The following is a 20,814-nucleotide window of genomic DNA, read 5'->3' on the forward strand; positions in this document are numbered from 1 at the left end:
AAGATGCACCGAACAAAGCACACAGGTTATTCCACGATTACAGAATTACATATTTGTGACTAAGCCAATGTTTATACCCTTAGACTTTATCTGGAAAATACCACTTTAAAAAAAAAAAAAAACTTAAGTGTTTCACTGGATTACTTTCTATAAAAACTAAATAGCAAAGAATTTTAGGAGATACCTAAAGATTAGCCAGCACTTTTTAAAAATTTCAAACTTTATAGTGCTCTCCTGACATCCCTAATCAGAAACACATATGTAACACTCAGTTCTCTCTCCCCTCAATAGCCAAGCCAGGATGTACATATTTTTTTTTTCCCGAAGTCTTTTTTTCCTATGTAGAAATACGTACATCATCACAGTAACGTGACGAGCTAATGAGGTAGGAGTAGTCTTCAAAAGCAGTTATGAAGCAAAGCAAAAGAGAATAATCAAATTATAGTTTTTCTTTTTTAATGGTTGTTCTTTAAGTAAAATGCCAACAGCACTGGAAATTGCTCAAAAGCTACTCATACTTTAAAAGATAAAGAAGATAACCCCATTAGGAAAACTCTTCTACAAGTACACTCAGGGCTGGCATTAATTAAATTCATTCTGGCATTACAAAGTAAAAAACCGCTGCCTTAAAATGCCAAGTTTTCTTCCTGGAAGAAATCTTACCAAGAAGGGAAGTTTAAACAGGAAACCTCAGTCCTCTAACTTCTCAGTACAATTAACCAGTCTCTTCTTTTAAACCTTTTCATTTCCTATACCCAAAAGAAGACAAAAATTTCTGTATATTGCATACCTAGTAATAGATTCAAATGAATTTAGCAGTCAGCTTATCAAAATATGTCAGAGAAGCACTCCTTATATGAAGGTTTTAATGACATAATGCTATACAGCTAAGAAAATGCCTAGGTAAGAGATTTCAGCACCATCCCTGTATTAGCAGATTGCTTCAAAATGTGCATACACCCTGAATTCATATATACCTAGGAAATCGACCCATCCTCTCCTCTTCAACTACACCAAAATCAAAGTTCTGAGTTCTAATATCCTTTCTGTATATGCAGTAAAGGAATACTTTAAAAATCCATCCAATTAAGTTAATAGAACATATATGTTCCCAAATAAGGGGAAAGTTTTCAATCAAGTATAGTTTGTCTAAAATACCATTTTGAACATTTTTGATACCTATTATTTGAAGGAGGCTAAAATACCAGGAGATTCCCCCAATTATGCACCTATTAGGGTTAATGCTAAAAACACTAGAAAAATTATCTAAAAACTGTAAAAACATACTCAAAACAGAACAGCTGCCAGAAAAAAATGTAGTAACTATGTGTATCCTGGCAACTAGTTTTGAAATCAAGTCCTCGACAATTCTACTATAAAATGTTTTAGACGCAGTAATCAAACTTGGTATAATAGTGCAACTCTGATATGGCAATAAACCATTTAAGATTAGCTACCAAAAACAATGTTACCAAGAATTTTTTTTTACAGGTCTTTAAACCTTTCAACTATTCCATCTAGAATTGTGTTCTATAAATGTGATCAAAATATCATGTGTTTCATTTAGTTTGAAGAGAATTCCTTCTTCTTCACTGCCACTTTCTTTCATTTCAGTTGTAGTTCCCTTAAATTCTCCTAAGGCACACTATGCCGTGTTTATTGCTGCAAAGCCCCTGAAATCTGTGCCTCAATCTGGATCTGCTTATCACTATGCTTCAATGAAAATTATTTCAGAGTGCCTGCTAAAACTTCGTAACATTAAGTCTAGAATACTACTGTTCAGTAGACTAACTGCAAAGGAATCAAGTCTACTAAGAAAAGGCCAAAAAACAGAAGTATATGTTCCATATACTCTTTCTTCCAAAAACTAACCAGATGACCTACTATGACAGTAAAGCTCAGTGATATTCCTGGCTATATATAATCCATACTCGATGTTACAAAATAAAATGTTAGGCCAGTAAGCTTTCACAATTTTTATTAAATCCTAATCTAATATAACAGTATCTGATTTTTTATAGACATCATCCCATGGTGAACAAGTTTAATAAGTGAAAGCAAATCAGACATCTAAGTCATTATTCTCTGCAGACTAAGCAATAAGGTAACTACACAGAACACTACAGGTAACGACATACACTTACTTGCTCAGTTTTCATACAAGCCATGTTTATCAAACTATATCTCCTAATATTTAATACAGTAGAATTAGTGATTGTAGTTCTCATATATTTTAATTACAAGTACCTTATTGAGATAACTAACATTTTGACAGTTTCACTGACTTTCCAAATTAGTATAATATATTCAAGAAAAAGAGCAAAAAGTGAAATGAAAACGGAACATGACAAGTTACAAAAGGAAAACAATGTAAAGAGAAAAGGGGGGGAAGGGAAATATCACTGGAAATACCAACAAGTCTAGACATTGGGCTGGAAGAAAATAGATCAACTATGGTTTTCACAAGTCAGAGTTTATAAATTCAATGCAATACAAATCCTTTTGAATGTAAAAGCCATGGTGAAACTAACAGGTCTATAAACTGTTACTTTTGGCCTTAAACAGTACCAATTCTTTTGAAAAAAGGCCACAACAGTTAAGATTGTATTACTTGATTTTATTTTACACTAGGTGGCGGGCACAAAGCAATCCTCCTTAATCAAGTTGACAATTAGCTTCACTCAGAACACTTTTAATAATGCACATAAAAAAAAAGTATTCAATCTTACAAATTGTTCTGCAATCCAAATATACAATAGCTTGGAAAACAACGTTTAGAAAACAAAAGCCAATGTAAAAAGACAGATTAAAACAACTAGAACAGTACAGGTTTTATATGGCTCTGATTTTACAGTTTTCTTACTGCATCATCAATGTCAGAAATCTGTTCCTTCAGCTGGCTCCATTGCTCAGGATTTAAAGAAATACCTAAAACAAAGTTTTAAAAGTTTAAAGTCAGAAATCTATTTAAGCTTTGACAATTTTCATACTTCCAACTAAAATACTTTTTTATAGACAAATGCCAATGGTACCATACTGAGAGTCAAATATTGTTAATTACATATTCATCACAATTACCCGAGCAGACCAGTCTTATGTTCATTTTTATGTCCAACATTGTATCCTGCATAATACTTATGATAGCCTGTGAGAACAAATGATTTGAAGATGTAACTCACAAAAGCTTGCAACCAAGCAGGCAGGCCTAAGTGGCCAGGTCCAGATTTGGCATGTGACACTCCATTTCTGTATCTAATTGGTTCCAAAATTTGCTCAAAATTTCTATAGGAATTCAAGGTGAACAACTTTGTGCTAAGTTCTCCCAGAAGCATTCATTTCATTTTGGAAAAATTCCTGGGATGTGACCCAAACAGGAGTTCTCAGAATGTACACAGTGGTTAAAAATGCATTCTGGAGTCCTGCTGTCCGGGTTAAAATACCAGCCTCCCTATCACTAACTATATGACCTTAAAAAAGGGGGGGGGGGGGGGCAGGGATATTATCTGAGCCTCAGTCTCACCAGTAAAATGGTATTTACACCTCAAAGCGGTGTTGTGAGTCAATAAATGAGTTACTCTGAATAAAAAGCCTATCATCTGACACATAAGTAAACATTTAAAATGTCAGCTAATAACAGGTCTTTTCTATTTAAGAGGTAAAAATGTGAAGAGAAAGTACTTTGCACTTGGAACTTCTAATATTCTAATACTTGACCTATACAAACAGAGAAATAAACTAAACAGAGAAATAAACTAGAAGTGGAAGAATTACTGTATTTCTCAGAAAACTGCTAGGAGACCATGAAATTGAGAGGAAGGCAGAAGAACATAGTGGGTCAACACTTTGGAAGGACTTTAAAGCTATCAAATTGTTTTAGTAAACATTTGCAGGAACAAAAAGAAATCTGGCATAGGGCACAATGAAATGACTTGAATGAGTAATCCAGCAGTAGCCCTGAATAAGAAAACAGGTTAGGTTCAATTAACCTAAGATCTGTATGAAGCAAACAAGTGGTCCTTCAAGATGACAAACAGGCAGAGTAGAAGATGATAAGGAGGTATTTTTTTATTAGCTAAAGATCAACCTGTAACAGCCAACTACCCAAACATATGAATTTGTTAGTACATAAACACTCTAGCTATATGAGAAGTATGCTTCTACGATGCAGATATGCCTGGGACTGGGTGAAGCACAACAGAAAAAGGACAAAGACCCACTAAAAGGATACTCACCCCCCCCCCCCCAACAGATATCCTTCAGGAGACGAACCCAAAGGAAACACTGTAAACCAGAATTTTTGATTCCTAATTTTACAACTTCCCAGATAATGTCTACCCAAGAACTCATGTAAATTTTTTTTTTTAAGTTCTATCCAAGCAAATTAGCAGCCAAATGAAGTGATATTAGGGGTATAATTTTTTCTGGGTTGTATTCCAACAGCTATTTAAGATATGTCACTAAAATAAGTTAAATACCATGTCTAAAAGATTACTACTACTCATGAACTGAATGAGGATGCTCCAAATGCACTGCCAACATTATTTGTTTCAAATAAGGTAGGTTACTTTATTTTTAGTTTAGTCCTCATATTAGGACCAAATTCAGGAAATTAAATCTCACCTTTTCTTCCAGGTTTCATTTCACCTTCTGGATCCATCCAATATTCTCTAATATCAATTAGGACTTTCCCTTTAAAGTCCCGAACACTGACGTACCTCATTTTCCCAATCTGCAAAAGAAATAAAAACATGGAAAGGTATTCATTTTTTTTAAGATTTTATTTATTTATTCACGAGACACACAGAAAGAGAGGCAGAGACATAGAGGAAGAAACAGGCCCCCTACAGGGAGCCCCATGTGGGTGGGGGCCAGGATCACACCCTGAGCTGAAGGTAGACGCTCAGCCGCTGAGCCACCCGGGCATCCCAAGGTATTCATTTTCAACAGTGGTGTCCATACTTATATTCACAACTTGCTGCACATTCCTTCTACTTTTAATCATGAAAATAACTACTATTCTCAGTATCAAAACTACAACCAAAGGAAAGGTCACTGTTAAGAAACCTTTCTTAAAAAGATAGAATTAAAGTACATCTCATACTTTCAATCACATTCATGTTAAAGGAATCATTAGTAAAACAGAGCAATACTATGAAAAACAGTATGGAGGTTCTTCAAAAAATTAAAAATAGAATATATGATCTCGAAATGATCCAGCAACCCCACTTCTGGGTATGTACCTAAAAAAAATGAAAGGTCTTGAAAAGATAGTTATTTATATACCTATGTTCACAGCAGCATTACTCACAACAGCCCAAAGATGGAAACAGCCCAAATGTCCATTGTCAGAAGAATGGATAAACAAAATGTGGTATATATACATGCCGTGGAATATTATTCAGCCTTTAAAAAGAAAATGCCATCACATGGATAACTTTGCTGACCTATGCTAAGTGAATTAAACCAGTCACAAAAAAATGCATATTGGGGCACTTGGGTGGCTCAGTCAGTTGAGCATCCGACTCTTGATTTCAGCTCAGGTCATGAGGGTCATGAGATGGGAGTCCCATATAGGGCTCCACACTGGGTGGGGAGTCTGCTTGAGATTCTCCCTCTGCCCCTCCCCACCACACTCAAACTCTCACTCTAAAATAAATAAATCTTTTTTTAAAAAGATGCATATTGTATGATTCCACTATACAAAAGAGCCTAGACTAGTCAGATTCAGAGAGAGAAAGCAGAATGGAGGTTATCAGGGGCCAGGGGAGGAGGTAAGGGGAGTTATTTAAGTATTGCTAGATGGAAAGAGTTCTGGAGATCTGTTTCACAGTAATATGAACATATGTAACACTATTATTGTATGCTTAAAAATGGTTAAGATAGTAAATTTTAGGTTGTCTTTTTTACAATAAAAATCATTAGAAAGTAAACTTTTGCAGTACCAACTACAACCACAAGGAATCCAGGCCCCACTAGCTATATACCATTCTAAGAATCCAGTTACCCAGCAAACAGAACATGAGAAAGCTTTTCCTTTTAGACATTCATTTCAAATAACATCTTTAATACTTCACCCAGTCTCAAATTAAGAACTTAAAACTATCCATAGAAAACCATTTTTCACAAACCTTATATTGTGTTTAACAACTACAAATTTCACAGGGAAGGAAAAGGCTTTACTCAACAAAATGTCTGGAAGCACTTTCCAGGATGTCGTTACACTACTGTAATATACTAACACCCCAACTAAGAAATCATACTTTCTGATCAAAACTTTTAACTCATTCTAAGACTATTCTTCAATTTTAACTAAAAACTGGCTGTGATATTTGTGCTTGGAACACATTAACATGTAAAGATTCTGGATTTAACCTGTTCCTTTCTCTTCCAACTGGGTCCATTGATTATTAAATAATCCTTTTTATTGGGATATCAAATATTACTGTAGACCACAGCTGTGCTGATCAGTAAATTTTATTTGGCATCCATCTTGCCTATGTCCTCTTAGACTGCTTTTCCTTATCCCAGCTAGATCTGGTTCATTTTCCTTTAGTTTTCCACCCTCACATAAGTTTCATGCCCCTACTTCCAGGGTATGCCCCATGCTTTATGGAGAAAATAAAGTCCAATGCGTATGGGTAAGTGCCTTCAAATCTCTCTTCTCTGTACTCACATCATGATCAGTTCTTAAAATTTCTTTACTTTCCCTATGCCATTTCTTGCATATGAAAATTCTTTCCATTGGAGAAATTCTTATCTACCATTTGCTAACATGCTCATTCTCCTTTTTCAATAAAGCATTTCTCTACACTGCAACATTTTATAACTTTCTCCATGTTTCCTTCTTCCTTTTATTGCTAAATTTTAAAAGGAAAAAAATACTGTTTTTAATCATTGAACTCCCACTGCCTAAAGTCACCAGTGATCTTATTGTCAGTTTTAATGGCTTAATTTTTATACAGTCTTCTTTGCACTGCCCGCCCCCCCTCCAGCGCCTATCAATACTGGGTTCCCAGTAAACTGTTTTAATGGATAAATTAAATAGGAACAAAACAATTATCATAGTGAAATTGTTAATTGTGATTTATAATGCTGATTTAGTAACTAAGAAATGTAGAAGTATCTTAGGTAGCTAAGCACTGAACTGTACACATTGTTTCATTTTGGTTTTTACAGTAAACCCACTCTGTAGTAAGCCCACCAGCTACCTGAATATATATATTAAAATGTACTGAAACCCTACTAAATAAAGTGATACTGAAAAGTCAAGTAACAGTTTGGAGTGGGCTTGAGCAAGTGACAGAGACCTTAGGTATTAGGACCTAACCTTGAACATAATAGCTCATTAATTAAGTAAAAGAAAAAAATGACAAGGGCATAGAAGGGACTAACAGAAAGATAAAACACTGCTGAGACTCAAGACAGGTTGAACAGATGGAGCTATACTGAAGAGGACTTGAAAAACCAGGAAGAGAACTCTGGAATTTGTAGGTTCTTGAGCTAAGGACAAAAAAAAATAAAAAATAAAAAAAAAAAAAAACACAGAGGCAGAAAAAATACTGCCACTACTCTCTTCTGCAAGGCTTGTATTCCTGAGAATCTAAAATATGAAAATAGGGGATCCCTGGGTGGCTCAGTGGTTTCGCGCCTGCCTTTGGCCCAGGGCGCGATCCTGGAGTCCTGGGATCGAGTCCCACATCAGGCTCCTGGCATGGAGCCTGCTTCTCCCTCTACCTGTGTCTCTGTCTCTCTATGTCTATCATAAATAAATAAAAATAAATCCTTAAAAAAATAAAATATGAAAATAGACTTAAAACTTTAAAATCTCACTAGAAAAAGAATAAAAAAGACTGAAAACAAACCTTTCTTTTAAAGAGACAAACATGTTGTAAGTATATTAATGGCATTTTACTACTCAAATTACTACAACTATTCAACTATTTTAAAGAACATGGAACAATATAATGAACACACAACAAATGGATAGCTAGGTACTTTAATTTCTACCCTTGCTCCCTAGAAACTTCTCAGAAGCTCCTTTACCCATGACTTCATCGAGGTGTATTATAAATATTTTTGTTTGCTACAGATTAACAGAAGCGGCATTTTCTTCCTCCCAAGGGTGCTTGAGCTGAACCACATGAAGGCTATTCTTCAGCCTTTTTTTCTTTTTTAATTTTTATTTATTTATGATAGGCACACAGTGAGAGAGAGAGAGGCAGAGACACAGGCACAGGGAGGCTCCATGCACCAGGAGCCCGACGTGGGATTCGATCCCGGGTCTCCAGGATCGTGCCCCTGGGCCAAAGGCAGGCGCCAAACCGCTGCGCCACCCAGGGATCCCTCTTCAGCCATTTCTACCATGATACTGGAATTGAACACATTAGCCAAATAAAGTTGAAATTAAAAAAAAAAAAAAGTTGACCATCCATAGCCAAAACTTTGTGATTTTACAATTTAATGTCCTTAACCACTTTCCAAATACCTTGTTTTTGATGTATATAGTAAACAAGAAACTATTCAAAGTAAGAAAAAAGTATAGATCAGTAAAATGGTAATCTAAATTTTGCTAACGTTTCAGAGAACACCAGCACTGAAGAGCTGTGGGGCTGGATGGAAGCGAAAATGTGGAAACACAGACTAATAGTGCTCTACCAAAATTTGAGTCTCTTATTATAATCTAAAATTTACTGTGCATTTTGTAACTAATCCCCAGGGTATCAGTGTTCATTTTAACATAGAAAATTTTAATGAACATCCCAAAGAGGGGGCCCTACAGGAAAATGCACCATGTTTATCCCTATGGCTTTTCATTCTCTGATACCACACCAGCAAAACTACAGCAGTACACATATTTGCTCCAGAGTTTACACAACAGTGGATGGCATCAGAGGAAGGAGAGAGTTAGAACAATGCTTTGCCCCTAAGATGAAAAACAAGGCATGAATGTCTATGCTCACCACCTGTTTTCAGTATTATAGTGGGATACTAACAATAAAGAAAAAGAATTAAAAGGATGATTAAAACTCACAAATCAACACCACCACAGAAAGTTATAAGGAAGTCTCTAAAAAGGGCACATGTAACCTATAATAAATATACATACAATACACATATATTTACACTAAATTATATAATAACATTTTTTCTAGCAGTAAACTGGAAAATGAAGAGAGAATACATTTATGATAGTATCAAAAAACGTAAAATAGTAGGGGTACCTGGGTGGCTCAGTCAGTTGAAATTCTTGGTTTCAGCTCATGTCCCAATTTCAGGATCATGGGATGGAGCCCCTCTGAGCTCTGCATTCAGCAGGAAGTCTGCTTCTTTCCCTCTGCCCCTCCCTTGGTCCCCCACACAGCATGTGCACACTCTCTCTCTCTCTCTCAATAAATAGACCTTAAAATATATATATAAAATACTTAAGAATAAGTTTAACAAGACCTCTACAATGAAATTCACAAAACAGAAATTCAAGAAGATCTAAATAAATGCAGAGACACCATATTCATGAACTGGAAGACTGCCAGTTCACTGGCACTGCCAACCTGCCTATTCCCAATTTGATCTTCAGCTTTACCCAATCCCAATCAAAATCCCAGTAGGTTTACAGTAAAACTTGACAAGCCTGATTCCATAATGTGTATGGAAATACAAAATTCAAAGAAGAGCAAAAATCCTGAAGGTGAAGAATAATGTCAAAGAACCTTTGCTACCTGATTTCAAGACTCACTATAAAAGTGCGGTAACTATGACTGTGATACTGAAGTAAAAGACATACAGGCCAATGGAATAAAAGAGATCAGAAATAGACACATACTTTACATATTTACAGATTTTCATTACAAAGACCCAACATGAAGGACGCCTGGGTGGCTCAGTGGTTGAGCATCTGCGTTTGGCTCACATCATGATCCCAGGGTCCTGGGATTGAGTCCTGCATCAGGCTCCCACAGGGGTCTGCTTCTTCCTCTGCCTGCTGTCTCTGCCTTTCTCATAAATGAATAAATGAATAAAATGAAAATCTTTAAAAAACAAAACAACAAAAAACTAAAATCCAACATGAGTCAATGTCTTTTCAACAAATGGTGTAGAACCACTGGATAGCTCTGTGGGGGCAGAAATGAGCTCAACCTCTATTTCACACCACACACAGAGAAACTAAATTCGACATGGATCACACACCTAAACATAAAAGTTAAAACTATAAAAATTCTAGGGAAAAAAAAAAACTGGCAAAATTTGTGTGGCCTCCGGAGCAGGTAGAGAAATGTCATTAAAGCATTACCCAGGGTAGCCCAGGTAGCTCAGCGGGTTTACAGCCACCTTCGGCCCAGGGCATGATCCTAGAGACCAGGGATCAAGTCCCACATCAGGCTCCCTGCATGGAGCCTGCTTCTCCCTCTGCCTATGTCTCTTTCTCTCTCTGTCTCTCATGAATAAATAAAATCTTAAAAAAAAAAATTTAACCAAAAAAGAAAAGTGATAAAAACTGATTTAATCAAAATTAAAACTTCCTAAAAATGCCTAAGAAAATTAACAGGCAAGCCACAGACCTAAAGAAAATATCCACTATACTTGTAGCTGACAAAGAACTTGTATCTAAAATACATTAAGAACTCTTTCAACTCAATAAATCAAATGACCTCTATTTTTTTAATGGACAAAAAAAAGACTTGTACAAAATCTTCCAAAAAAGATTAAGACAGGAGACAAATGCAAAGTAAACTATAACAAGCTCCTACTACATATCCATTAACTTAGGGGAGTAGCATTAAACCCTGACAAAACCCAATGAGGATATGAAGCAACTAGAATCTCACATGTTGCTAGTGGGTGCATAAAATGGTACAGCTACTACAGAAAAGAGTTTTGACAGCTTCTTATAAAGCTAAACATACATTTAGCCTATGGCCCAGTAAATGTATCTGATACTGACCCAACAAGGAAAAAAATAAATCCACAAAACTTGAACAAGAATGTTCCCATCAGCTTTATTCCTAACAGCCCAAGGTCTATCCAAAGTGAATGGATAAACAAACTGTTATATAATCCTACACTGGAATACAACTCAGCAATAAAATGGAACTACTGATACAATAAGAACTGGCCCCAAGATGTTATGCTGAGCAAAAACCAGGCCCAAAACAATACAAATCGTAGGATTCTGTTTCTACGAGCTTCTAGAACAAGCAAAAAAAATCTATAGTGATAAAATCAGATCAGTAGTTACCTCAGATGGGGGGAATGCCTGCAAAGGGAAGGCAAGAGGGAACTTTCTGGGATAATAGAGCCTTGTTACAAGAGTGTGTTCATTTACCACAGCTCACTAAATTATGCTTAATGTGCACATTTCATTATATATATAAACTATCTCTCAATAACGTTTATTAAAAAAAGAAAGGAACTTGCCCAACAGTCATCACTCCCTTGAGGAGAAATGAAGCTGACAAAGTCACCAACTCCCTTTCCGCCACCAAAAGAAAGAAAAAAAAAAAAAAAAGAAACGAGCAGGAATAATATATAGACAAGATTAATAAAGAAGAGGGATGGCTGAGTGGCCCAGCAGTTGGGGGTCTGCCTTCAGGCGTGATCCCAGGGTCCCAGCATCAGGCTCCCTGCATGAAGCCTGCTTCTCCCTCTGCCTGTGTCTCTCATGAATAAATAAACTCTTTAAAAAAAAGAGAGAGAAGAATAAATATCTCTACAATTGTGTTAGGAGAGTAAATAATAAAATCAGATGACAGAATGCATATAATCTTACATGATATAATGTGGAATTTAACAAGGGGGGAAAAAAGCATGTACATTATATTGAACACTGATTCTTAAATTTTTTTGATTAACTTCTCCTTTAGAGATCTGATGAAAGTTATGAATAATTCTTTCATATACCAAAAAAAATTCAAAGAAGAAAATAATTTCATGAGTTTCTAGAATACATATCTGAACCCTCAACCTCACACCAGCTTAATGGTCTCTGTTGGGGTTCCTGAGTAGCTCAGTCAGTAAGTGTCTTCCCTAGGCCCAGGTCATGATCCTAAGGTCCTGGGGTCAAGTCTCACATCGGACTCCCTTTCCTACTCCCAACTTGTGTGCGTGCACTTGCTCTCTGTCCAATAAATAAAATCTTTTTTTAAAAAATTGTCCTGGGCAGCCCCGGTGGCTCAACGGTTTAGCGCCGCCTTCAGTCCAGGGCGTGATCCTGGAGACCCGGAATCAAGTCCCACGTCAGGCTCCCTGCATGGAGCCTGCTTCTCCCTGTGCCTGTGTGTCTGCTTCTCTATGTGTCTCTCATGAATAAATAAAATCTTTAAAAAAAAAAAAATTGTCTCTGTAATGACAGAATTTTAAAGGATCAGGTTTATCCTTAAATAATTAAATCAACTAGGGTAGTATTACTTACCCTTGTTTACCTTTGAAGAAACATACAGATCCAAGTCCCCTGTCTCAACCATTCTAACATTCTAATCTTTTAGGACACAGGTTCTAAATCTTTACAAATAGGTCTCTGGACTGTCTTTAAGATCACGTAAGTCCTACCTCAAGGAGATGACGTCTCTTTGAAACCAAGTTCTTAAATTCAGAGCTGAAGGAACCAGACACAAGCCAAGCATCTAGTAGTATTTCCTCTCTAGTCAAGATTCTGCCCAAAACATTCTGGAGTTTGAATGATCAGTGCAATGACTTTCCTTGGGTACAATTCTCTTCAAGTATTACATTTAAAGAGCTGCTTATGTTTATGTACGCTGCTTACCAGACGATTATTTCTCAAGTGATGGATATGGAGATTTAAAAAAAAATCTTGTCTTAGAGTTACTAATAGCCAAACAGTTCTAATTTAGATTTTAGATCTATTTGTTTTTGACAAAGTATAACTGAGAACTTGAGTCCTGACAGATGCTAGCAATGTCTTAAGTTCCATTTGGTGAGCTGTCTTCAAGGCCCTTTCTTGGTGTTAAAAAAAAAAAAAAAAAAACACACACACACACAAAAAACACACAGCTATTTATAAACACACACCCCTTTACAAAACACGAGTTTAATTTTTCCTTCCAAAAACCTCACCCTAAAAAAAAAAACAAAAAAAACAAAAAAACAAAAACAAAAACAAAAACCTCACCCTTCACCCGGCTAATAAAATTATCAAACCATTATTACAAATGAAAATGAAGCCCTCGTTTTATATTATACAACCAATGTATTCTAACATGCTCTTAAACCAATTAAAATTAAGTATTACCACCCAGCTATTTTTCTGTAGCCAAAATACCATTACAAGGAAAAAGCTATAATGGCAACAAAACTAAAGATTATCTCTTAGGAAAAAAAAAAAAGATTATCTCTTAGAATGCCTATCACTACTAAGATCTCTGAAAAGTCACTTTAAAAATAAAATACCTGGTTCCTCCTAGAGGCACTTTCAAATGGGTGAGGAGCCTCGTAGCTGTATGATGTTCAAGAAGCTTTCCAAGTGAGATTTTAAAATTGAACTCACTTTATTTGGTGAAATAACCATCCCCTAAAAATAGATCTGGTTTTCCCCAAGCTGTTCTAACAGAATACAATCTCTAAATGTGGGTCCTGGTTTCTTCAATGTACAAGATAAAACCCATTAAAATGACACAGATACTCTTATTACACAGGCAAAGGTAGGTGTATGGTGAACAAGAACAGATCAGAGAAAAGCCCAAGATAGTTGCCCAGGTACTTGAAAGTTTTTACCTCCATGGCACATATTAAGTTAAAATATTCCAACGCAGTACTTCATTCTACCTAACAGAGTCTATGAAAGGAAGGGACAGCCTCTTACAGATATCACATTTCATTCTGCCCCTTAAGAGAGCTTCCCACAGCACTCAGAATAATACTCAAACTCCTAAAAATGACCTTCCAACAGGAAAATGGCACAAGACCTGCCCCTCAACCTCCTTACCAACTAGATCTACACTCAACCAGAATTCCCAAGCTCCAGCCACAAAATATTTGCACAAGTCTCTCTACTCTGAAAAGGATTCCCTCTTCATGTGACTGGCTCCTCCTTTATGCCTTAAGCTTCAAGTATCACTTCTTTAGAAAGAGATTCCTAGAGCAACTTCTCTGTTAAAACAATCTGCCTTTTTACGTCTCAGCTCCTATCATAACTTAAATTATGTGTTTTATGACTATAATATTTATCCCTCATAAATTCCATGGAACCAGAGACCACATCTACTTGGCTCATCACTACACACTCAGAATTCAGCAAGGTCTGATGAAATACAGTAATCATTCAACTTATTATCAACTCAAAGAAATGAGGGCCCTTTCATAATTCTTCCTTATATACAGTGACTGATGTTCTCTACCAAATTAGTCTCCTCCCCTATTCTACCCATAACTAAAGAATTCATCTGCATTTTGTCTATACTTTTAATATATTTTGACAAAGAAATACATGACTTGATATCGTCATAGTGAAATGATTACTAGTCAAGAAAATTACAGTATCAGTTTAGTTACCATTTATCATGGGATCAGTGTACCTGAAAACTGTCTTAGCATATTCTGTGCTCCATCGTATTATATATAGCCATTACGTGTGTTTTCCTTATCCACACACAGAACTAAGCAAAAGCGAGTAAAAATATCCAACTTCTATTTTCCCAATCTTTTTTTTAAAAAAAGATTTTATTTATTTGAGAGACAAAGAGAAAAAAAAAAGCAGGGGGAGAGAAAAGGGAAAAGCAGACTCCTCCTGGAAGCCTGACTGGCTCGATCCCAGGGCCAACCGTGGGGCCCTTGGACAAAGGCAGACCCTTAACTGAGTGACCCAGAACCCCTATTTTCCCATTCTAACCTTAATCCTGGCATTATCTTTCAAGGCCATTAGGAAGTTAAAAATATGTATAAAAAATATGTATTTAACCTTAATCCTGGCATTATCTTTCAAGGCCATCAGAAAGTTAAAAATATGTAGTTTAAAATATGTATTATGAAATAATGTGTTTTATATATACATACATGTGTGTACATATATGCATACATGTATACAAGTCAAATGTTTGCAGCTTCAATCTGTCCAACATTTTGGCCTCAACTAATATTTGCCCCCCGCCCTTGAAACATTTCCCTTGCTTTACCTAGATTTTCAATCTTATTTTATTCCCCATAATATACAGAGGGCCAATTTCAGTAAATCCATTTGCCTCTCCTGTTTTTTGTTTTTGTTTTTGTTTTTTTTTTCTTTTTAAGGTTTATTTTAGAGCATGAGCAAGCATGAGTAGGGGGAGGGGGAGAGAGAGAATCTCAAGCAAGCACCCTGCTGAGGGCAGAGCCCAACACAGGATCCATCCCAGAACCCTGAGCAGAAATCAAGAGTCCGACGCTTAACCTACTGAGTCACCCAGGTGCCCGTCACCTCTTCTTAACAAGCCCAAACTATGTAGGCCAAATTGGTGCTGCTTCTCCAGTAATATCCCATCCATATCACACAGCCCAATACTAGACCTACCTCCTCCAAACTGCTTCCTAATAAATGTGCAGTTATCAATCTTTTTGGATGTCTGTAACTTTTAAATTGTTTTACACTTAGCCAAACTACAGGCTTCTAGACTTTAACAATAATCTAGCATCTTATAAATTATTTCTATGAACTTGTTTGTGTATTTCAATGAATATCCTTAATATGATACATGTTAGATTACTTTTAACATCTGTCAGATCAATTCCTCTGGATCTAAGGAAATTACCTGAAACATGTTATCATCTCTGCTGCTGCTGCTCTGCTTAGAGGATGACAAGGCTCTTGAAGTTTCGCCAGTCTTTTGCTTCTTCACAGGTTTCTCTGGCGTAACTTGCTTTTTCCTCTTTAACTTGAAAGAAAAACAAGCATAATGGTTAAAATTTGCACACATAAGACACATCTCAGGTTCAACACTTCATTACTTTTTAAGACTTAAAAGATCAAAGGACTGCATTTATTAAGAAAGAAAACCATAAATATATACACAGGCAAGTTTCACTTGACGATATAACCATGGAGCTAAGATCTAACAGTGTTTTCAAAATATCTTCTCAGAAGCCAAAAAAAACCACTTCAGGCATCACAGTGATAATAACCAGAGAAACAATCCTTTTCTAGACCAGTATCCCACATATGATTTCCTTGGAAGGGGGTAAAAAAGATAGAAATGAAGGCCTGCTGCTTTTGAATAAGCTTTTGGAAGCCGTAAGTCTACTAAAGTTAGCAACTTGTTTCTTATAAAAGGTATGTATTAATTAGAAAAAACATAACCAACTAACTCTAATCTAGAATGTTATTTACGCCCTGCCTATTTCAAAAGGGACTTAAATTGACTTTGAAAACTTAGGAATATGCTAAGAAAGCTATTTACTACCGGGCATTAGAAGTCAACAACTCAAGAACTCCCTTATCACAAATAAAAAAAAAAAAAAAAGAAAAGAAAATTTCACTGGAAGTGGACAGCAATATGCTAGATTAGCATTCAAAATCAAAACAATGTTTTAAATAAAGCAGCATTGTAAAAACTTTATATAGCCTCATTCTTAATACAACCTAACAGCCAATGAAAACCAGCAGAGTTCCAAACCTAAACAGCAGAGGGCAGTCATGTTCCCTAATGGGAAGTAAAAACTAATAATGTTAGTATATTACTAAATTAGATGGAAGTAGGTAAAATATACACATGTATATAAACTGAAAAAAAATGAATGTATTTAATGTGTTTATAGGATTAATAGTACTATTATGGACAAACAGCAAAAATTAACTCAGCTCAATAAAGCAGAAAGTGATTTTTCTTTACATCAGGGCCTGTATATTCTCTATGGACTGGCACATAAGAGCTCAGTAAAAATTTATTAAATGAATATTCAAAAGCCATACTTAGTGCAAATAAAAAAAGCTAATAGATATTTTTTTCTGGAGTATAGCTATGTATGCTCTTTGAGGTCTTATTCCAACCTTTAGGTTAATATTCTGTATTTCCCTAAAGGTCCATCTTCTCCAAGAGTTTCCCATAAGCTCACTTAACTAACACTGCCAAATGAACTTGAGACATCATTATGCAAGCTCCTAGGAAATAAAAAACAGTTCCGCATTGAAGGAAGCTCTGACTACAGTGTGAGTTGCTCAGTTAGGCGGAATACAACACTTTCAGCAGAGTTGTCATCTCATGTAAAAAAGCCCGCTATCAAAATGAGTAATTTCATGTTAGCTTTGCTGGGTCTTGATTTAACTAAAAGGAGAGGACCAGAGTAAATAATAATCTAACCTAAAATGTAAGCTTGGTACATTTTAAGTAATCCTAGTGGGCTGGATAAAGATCAATGGCTGAGAAGGCAGTCAAATTTCTGAATAAAGACAGAGGCTCTGGCCTAATTCTAATGCTGCTCCCCTTAGAGAATAAGGTGGTAATTCTATAGCTTTAGGGTTCCTAGAAGTCCTTGATGTGAGACTCCTTTAAGTCTAAAGATTTGCTCAAGTCAGGCGTAGGGGCCAGGAGCCTGCTCGGTCAAGTACCCTAGGCACCTTCAAGTGGTCCAGGAGCCATGTGCACTTTCAGAGACCCCCATCTAGGCTCTCCCATTACCATTCCTATACGCCTTACTGTCCTTCAGACCTGAATGCGAGAAATACTGCTGAATGAAGTATCAGAGAAATGACTTGCATTAATAGTCACCTTTTTGTCAACCTCACTGTCAGAATCGCTGCCAGAAGAGCTTGAAGAAACAAGTTCCTTTGATTTAGGCATTCTGAAAGAAAAATACATTATACACAATAATTTACAAATTGTTCTATTACCTTTGACTTAACTCCTTCCGAAGCAAAAATTCAGGAAGTTCCATGGTTCTACCATTTTGTGGTACTGGAGTTGTTACGCTAAGCACAATGCTAAAATTCTTAGTCTATACTCTTCCAATTGAAAAGAACACCCAGAACTAGCCAGGAGAATCCCGCAAAGAGAAAGAATTCAATGTCATACACATCTCACACTCCTACACCCCTTTCTCAAAGCCCATCGGGTCTTTTTATACTTCATTTTAGACGAGTTAGAGATTTATGAGTAAGATAAATTACAAGGCAGCTGACAGCAATCTCTGTTAAAACCAGGAATAGGAAAATTCTCAGCACTGCTTTCTATTTCTCACTGATGAGACCTAACAGCATTATTCACTGCATGAACTGACCTCAACATTCAGAGAACATGGGGAACAGCTGCACTATACAGATGTAATTCATTTGCCTGTATAATCCTATTTTTTCATATTTTGTTTAAGTTCTTAATTTTCCTTGGCTTTTTGACCATGCCATCAAAATAAGCACTAATTCAGAGTTCACACGGCTGTACATAATTTTTTACAGTTCATTACATTTCACACTGATGTTCCACTCTGAAATATAACTAAATTTTGAAGAATCTGCTTAGGGGAGGGGCAAAATCTTTTCTCAAATTCATACTGTGACCCTAGCTCCCCCAGAGGTACATAGTACATAACCCAGTATCCTGCTTTCCAGTAGACTTTTACTGAGTGCCTGAGCACAGCAGGACAGAGTCCTATGCGTATCTACGTTTGCAGAGACTTTAAAAAAAAGAAAGCTAAAGCCCAAATTTCAGAGCATTCCAGGACACTCTTTTCAAGGCACTTGATAATACCAGGCGAATTTGAATTATCAAAGTATCTTAGGCTGTCTCCATCTCCAAAAAGACTGAGTCCTATTAGTTTTTGTACTCCCTAAAGGGCCCCATGTATGCAGCACACAGTCTGTAAATGTTGAATAAAAGGGGAAAAAAAAAACCACTTCATTTTCTCCTCAAAGAATACTAAGGAATCCAGCTCTCCAGATTAAACTTGCCTTGGCACCAACGCTAAATGTGTTCCACAAGAGGAGGTCAAGGTAAAAGAAGTGGGCCATCCATCCCGATCCTGGCCACTAATTTCAAAAAGCTCAAACATGCTCAACCAGCCATGCTGATTTTAACTGGTAATTTCGTGATGAGAACAGTAAATTCGGGGGGCGGGGGGGGGGTGAACCAGCAGCGTTCAGAACCACATTTTATATCCTATGGCTGCTACTGCTCCATTTTACAACCGGAACTCCAAAAGCAATTCAGGTTTTTCTACGCTAGTAGCTAATAACGTCAACAATCATTTTTTTAAAAGGTAATTAAATTAGACATAACCATTTTTTTCCCCACTTTGAAACAGTCAAGCATAACTATACGGTCTATTAATAAAAGCTGCGGGCGAGGCGGGGGGGGGGGGGAGGGAGGGAGGGCAGCCTAAGATCATTTCAAAGAACGACCTCGTAATTAACCCAAATTAGAAGGCCATTCAACAAAAACAAAAACCAAAACAAAACATTAAAAAAAAAGGAGAAGAAAAAGGTAATGCTAACTGAAGCCACTCTGAACTCGGGACAAGATACATTCCCACGTTTACTTCATGAATCTTCGCCCTTCAAAAGAAAAAGGAGGAAGGCCAGTAATTCAGGCAGGTGATGCTAAAATGCTAAAGCGTAGAATAATATACAAAAACGCCACTGGGGGGGGGGGGGGATCTTCGGTCTTTGAGGAACGGCGTGGAGGGAGGACTGGAAAAGCCGAGGTGAGCATCAACCGGGACTAACGAGGGCAAAGCGAGCGTGCGGGGCCCCACGGCCGCCAGGGGGGCGCGCGCGAGGACGCCGCCGGGACGCCGGGCCGCGGCGGCTGAGGAGGGGGAGGCAGGCCGGTCGCAGGGGGCGTGGGAGGCGGCCAAGTGCGGAGGAGACCGTGTGGAAGGGGAGGGACTTGCACCAAGCGCCATTTTCTCCTCTCGAAGCGTGAGCTCCCCCGCGCGCCGGCCGCCCTCCCCCCGCGCCCTCAGCCCCGCTCCGACGCGGGCCGCCCTCGCCCTCGCCCTCCCCCAGACGCCCCCCCACCCTGGGCGCCGGCCCGGGAGCCCCAGCCAGGCCTCGGGGGGGGGGCCGGCGTCCGCGCCGCCGCTGCATTGTCCCGGGGGGCGTCCGGCCCCGTCCTCGCGGCTCCCCGCCCCGCCCGGCCGCGCCCCGCCGCCCCCCGCCGCCCGCGGCCGCCGCGCCAGAGCCAAGCCCGGAGCCAGCGTGTGGCGCCGAGGGGCCTGCAGCGCCTGGGCGCGGGTCGGCGACGGAGGCGGGCGAGGCCCGGCGGCGCCGCCGCTCGCGCGGACGCGGCCTGCGGGCGGGGGAGAGGCCGCGGGCGGCCCGCGGCCCGGGGCGGGGGCGGGGGCGGGGGCGGCCGGGCCGGGTTCGAGGGGTGGGGGCGGGGAGCCGGCACTCACGCTCCACTCTCGCGGCCGAACTGCCTTCTGCTCGCTCGCTTGCAACTGACAGAGAAACGGAAGTGACGGAAGCCCGGAGACGCCGGCCCCGCCCCTTTGGGGCTGCGCACACGTGACGGGGCGTGGCCTCGCCGCCGAAACCAACACCGAAACCCTTTCCAGGGCCTTAAAGGGACCGGCCCTCGTCCTGAGCCGGTCCCTTGAGAGTGAGATGCTCTGCAGATGGCGTCTCACCTGTGAGTGGATGAGGGCACGAATGAAACGGGAAGGAGCAACATTGAGCTTTGCACGTGTTCCACAAATATTTCTTTTTTTTTTTTAAAGATTTTATTTATTTATGAGAGACACGGAGAGAGAGGCAGAGACACAGGCAGAGGGAGAAGCAGGCTCCCTGCAGGAACCCGATGCAGGACTCGATCCCAGGACCCCGGGATCACGCCCTGGGCCTGGGCCGAAGGCAGGCGCTAAACCTCTGAGCCACCCGGGCTGCCCAAATGTTTCTTGTACTAA

The 20,814-nt window shown here is 38.6% G+C and overlaps 1 protein-coding gene across 2 annotated transcripts; it reads right to left on the reverse strand.

Annotated features, from left to right (window-relative positions):
* Positions 1 to 1,961: 1,961 nt before the first annotated feature.
* SUB1 (SUB1 regulator of transcription) lies at positions 1,962 to 20,419 on the reverse strand. 2 transcript variants are annotated; one of them, XM_072824991.1, is made up of 6 exons: positions 20,305 to 20,325; positions 19,403 to 19,462; positions 17,685 to 17,757; positions 15,732 to 15,854; positions 4,621 to 4,729; positions 1,962 to 2,928 (listed from the first exon to the last, which is right to left on the reverse strand). In XM_072824991.1, the coding sequence occupies exons 2-6, from the start codon at positions 19,432 to 19,434 to the stop codon at positions 2,849 to 2,851; spliced, it is 417 nt and encodes a 138-aa protein (XP_072681092.1). In that variant the 5' UTR covers positions 19,435 to 19,462; positions 20,305 to 20,325; the 3' UTR covers positions 1,962 to 2,848. The 2 variants fall into 2 exon arrangements, with proteins under 2 accessions (XP_072681092.1, XP_072681093.1); XM_072824992.1 differs by lacking the exon at positions 19,403 to 19,462 and having other exon boundaries at positions 20,305 to 20,419.
* Between the last annotated feature and the right edge of the window lie 395 nt (positions 20,420 to 20,814).

This window comes from Canis lupus, chromosome 4 (assembly GCF_048164855.1).
Source record: "Canis lupus baileyi chromosome 4, mCanLup2.hap1, whole genome shotgun sequence".
NCBI lineage: Eukaryota > Metazoa > Chordata > Mammalia > Carnivora > Canidae > Canis > Canis lupus.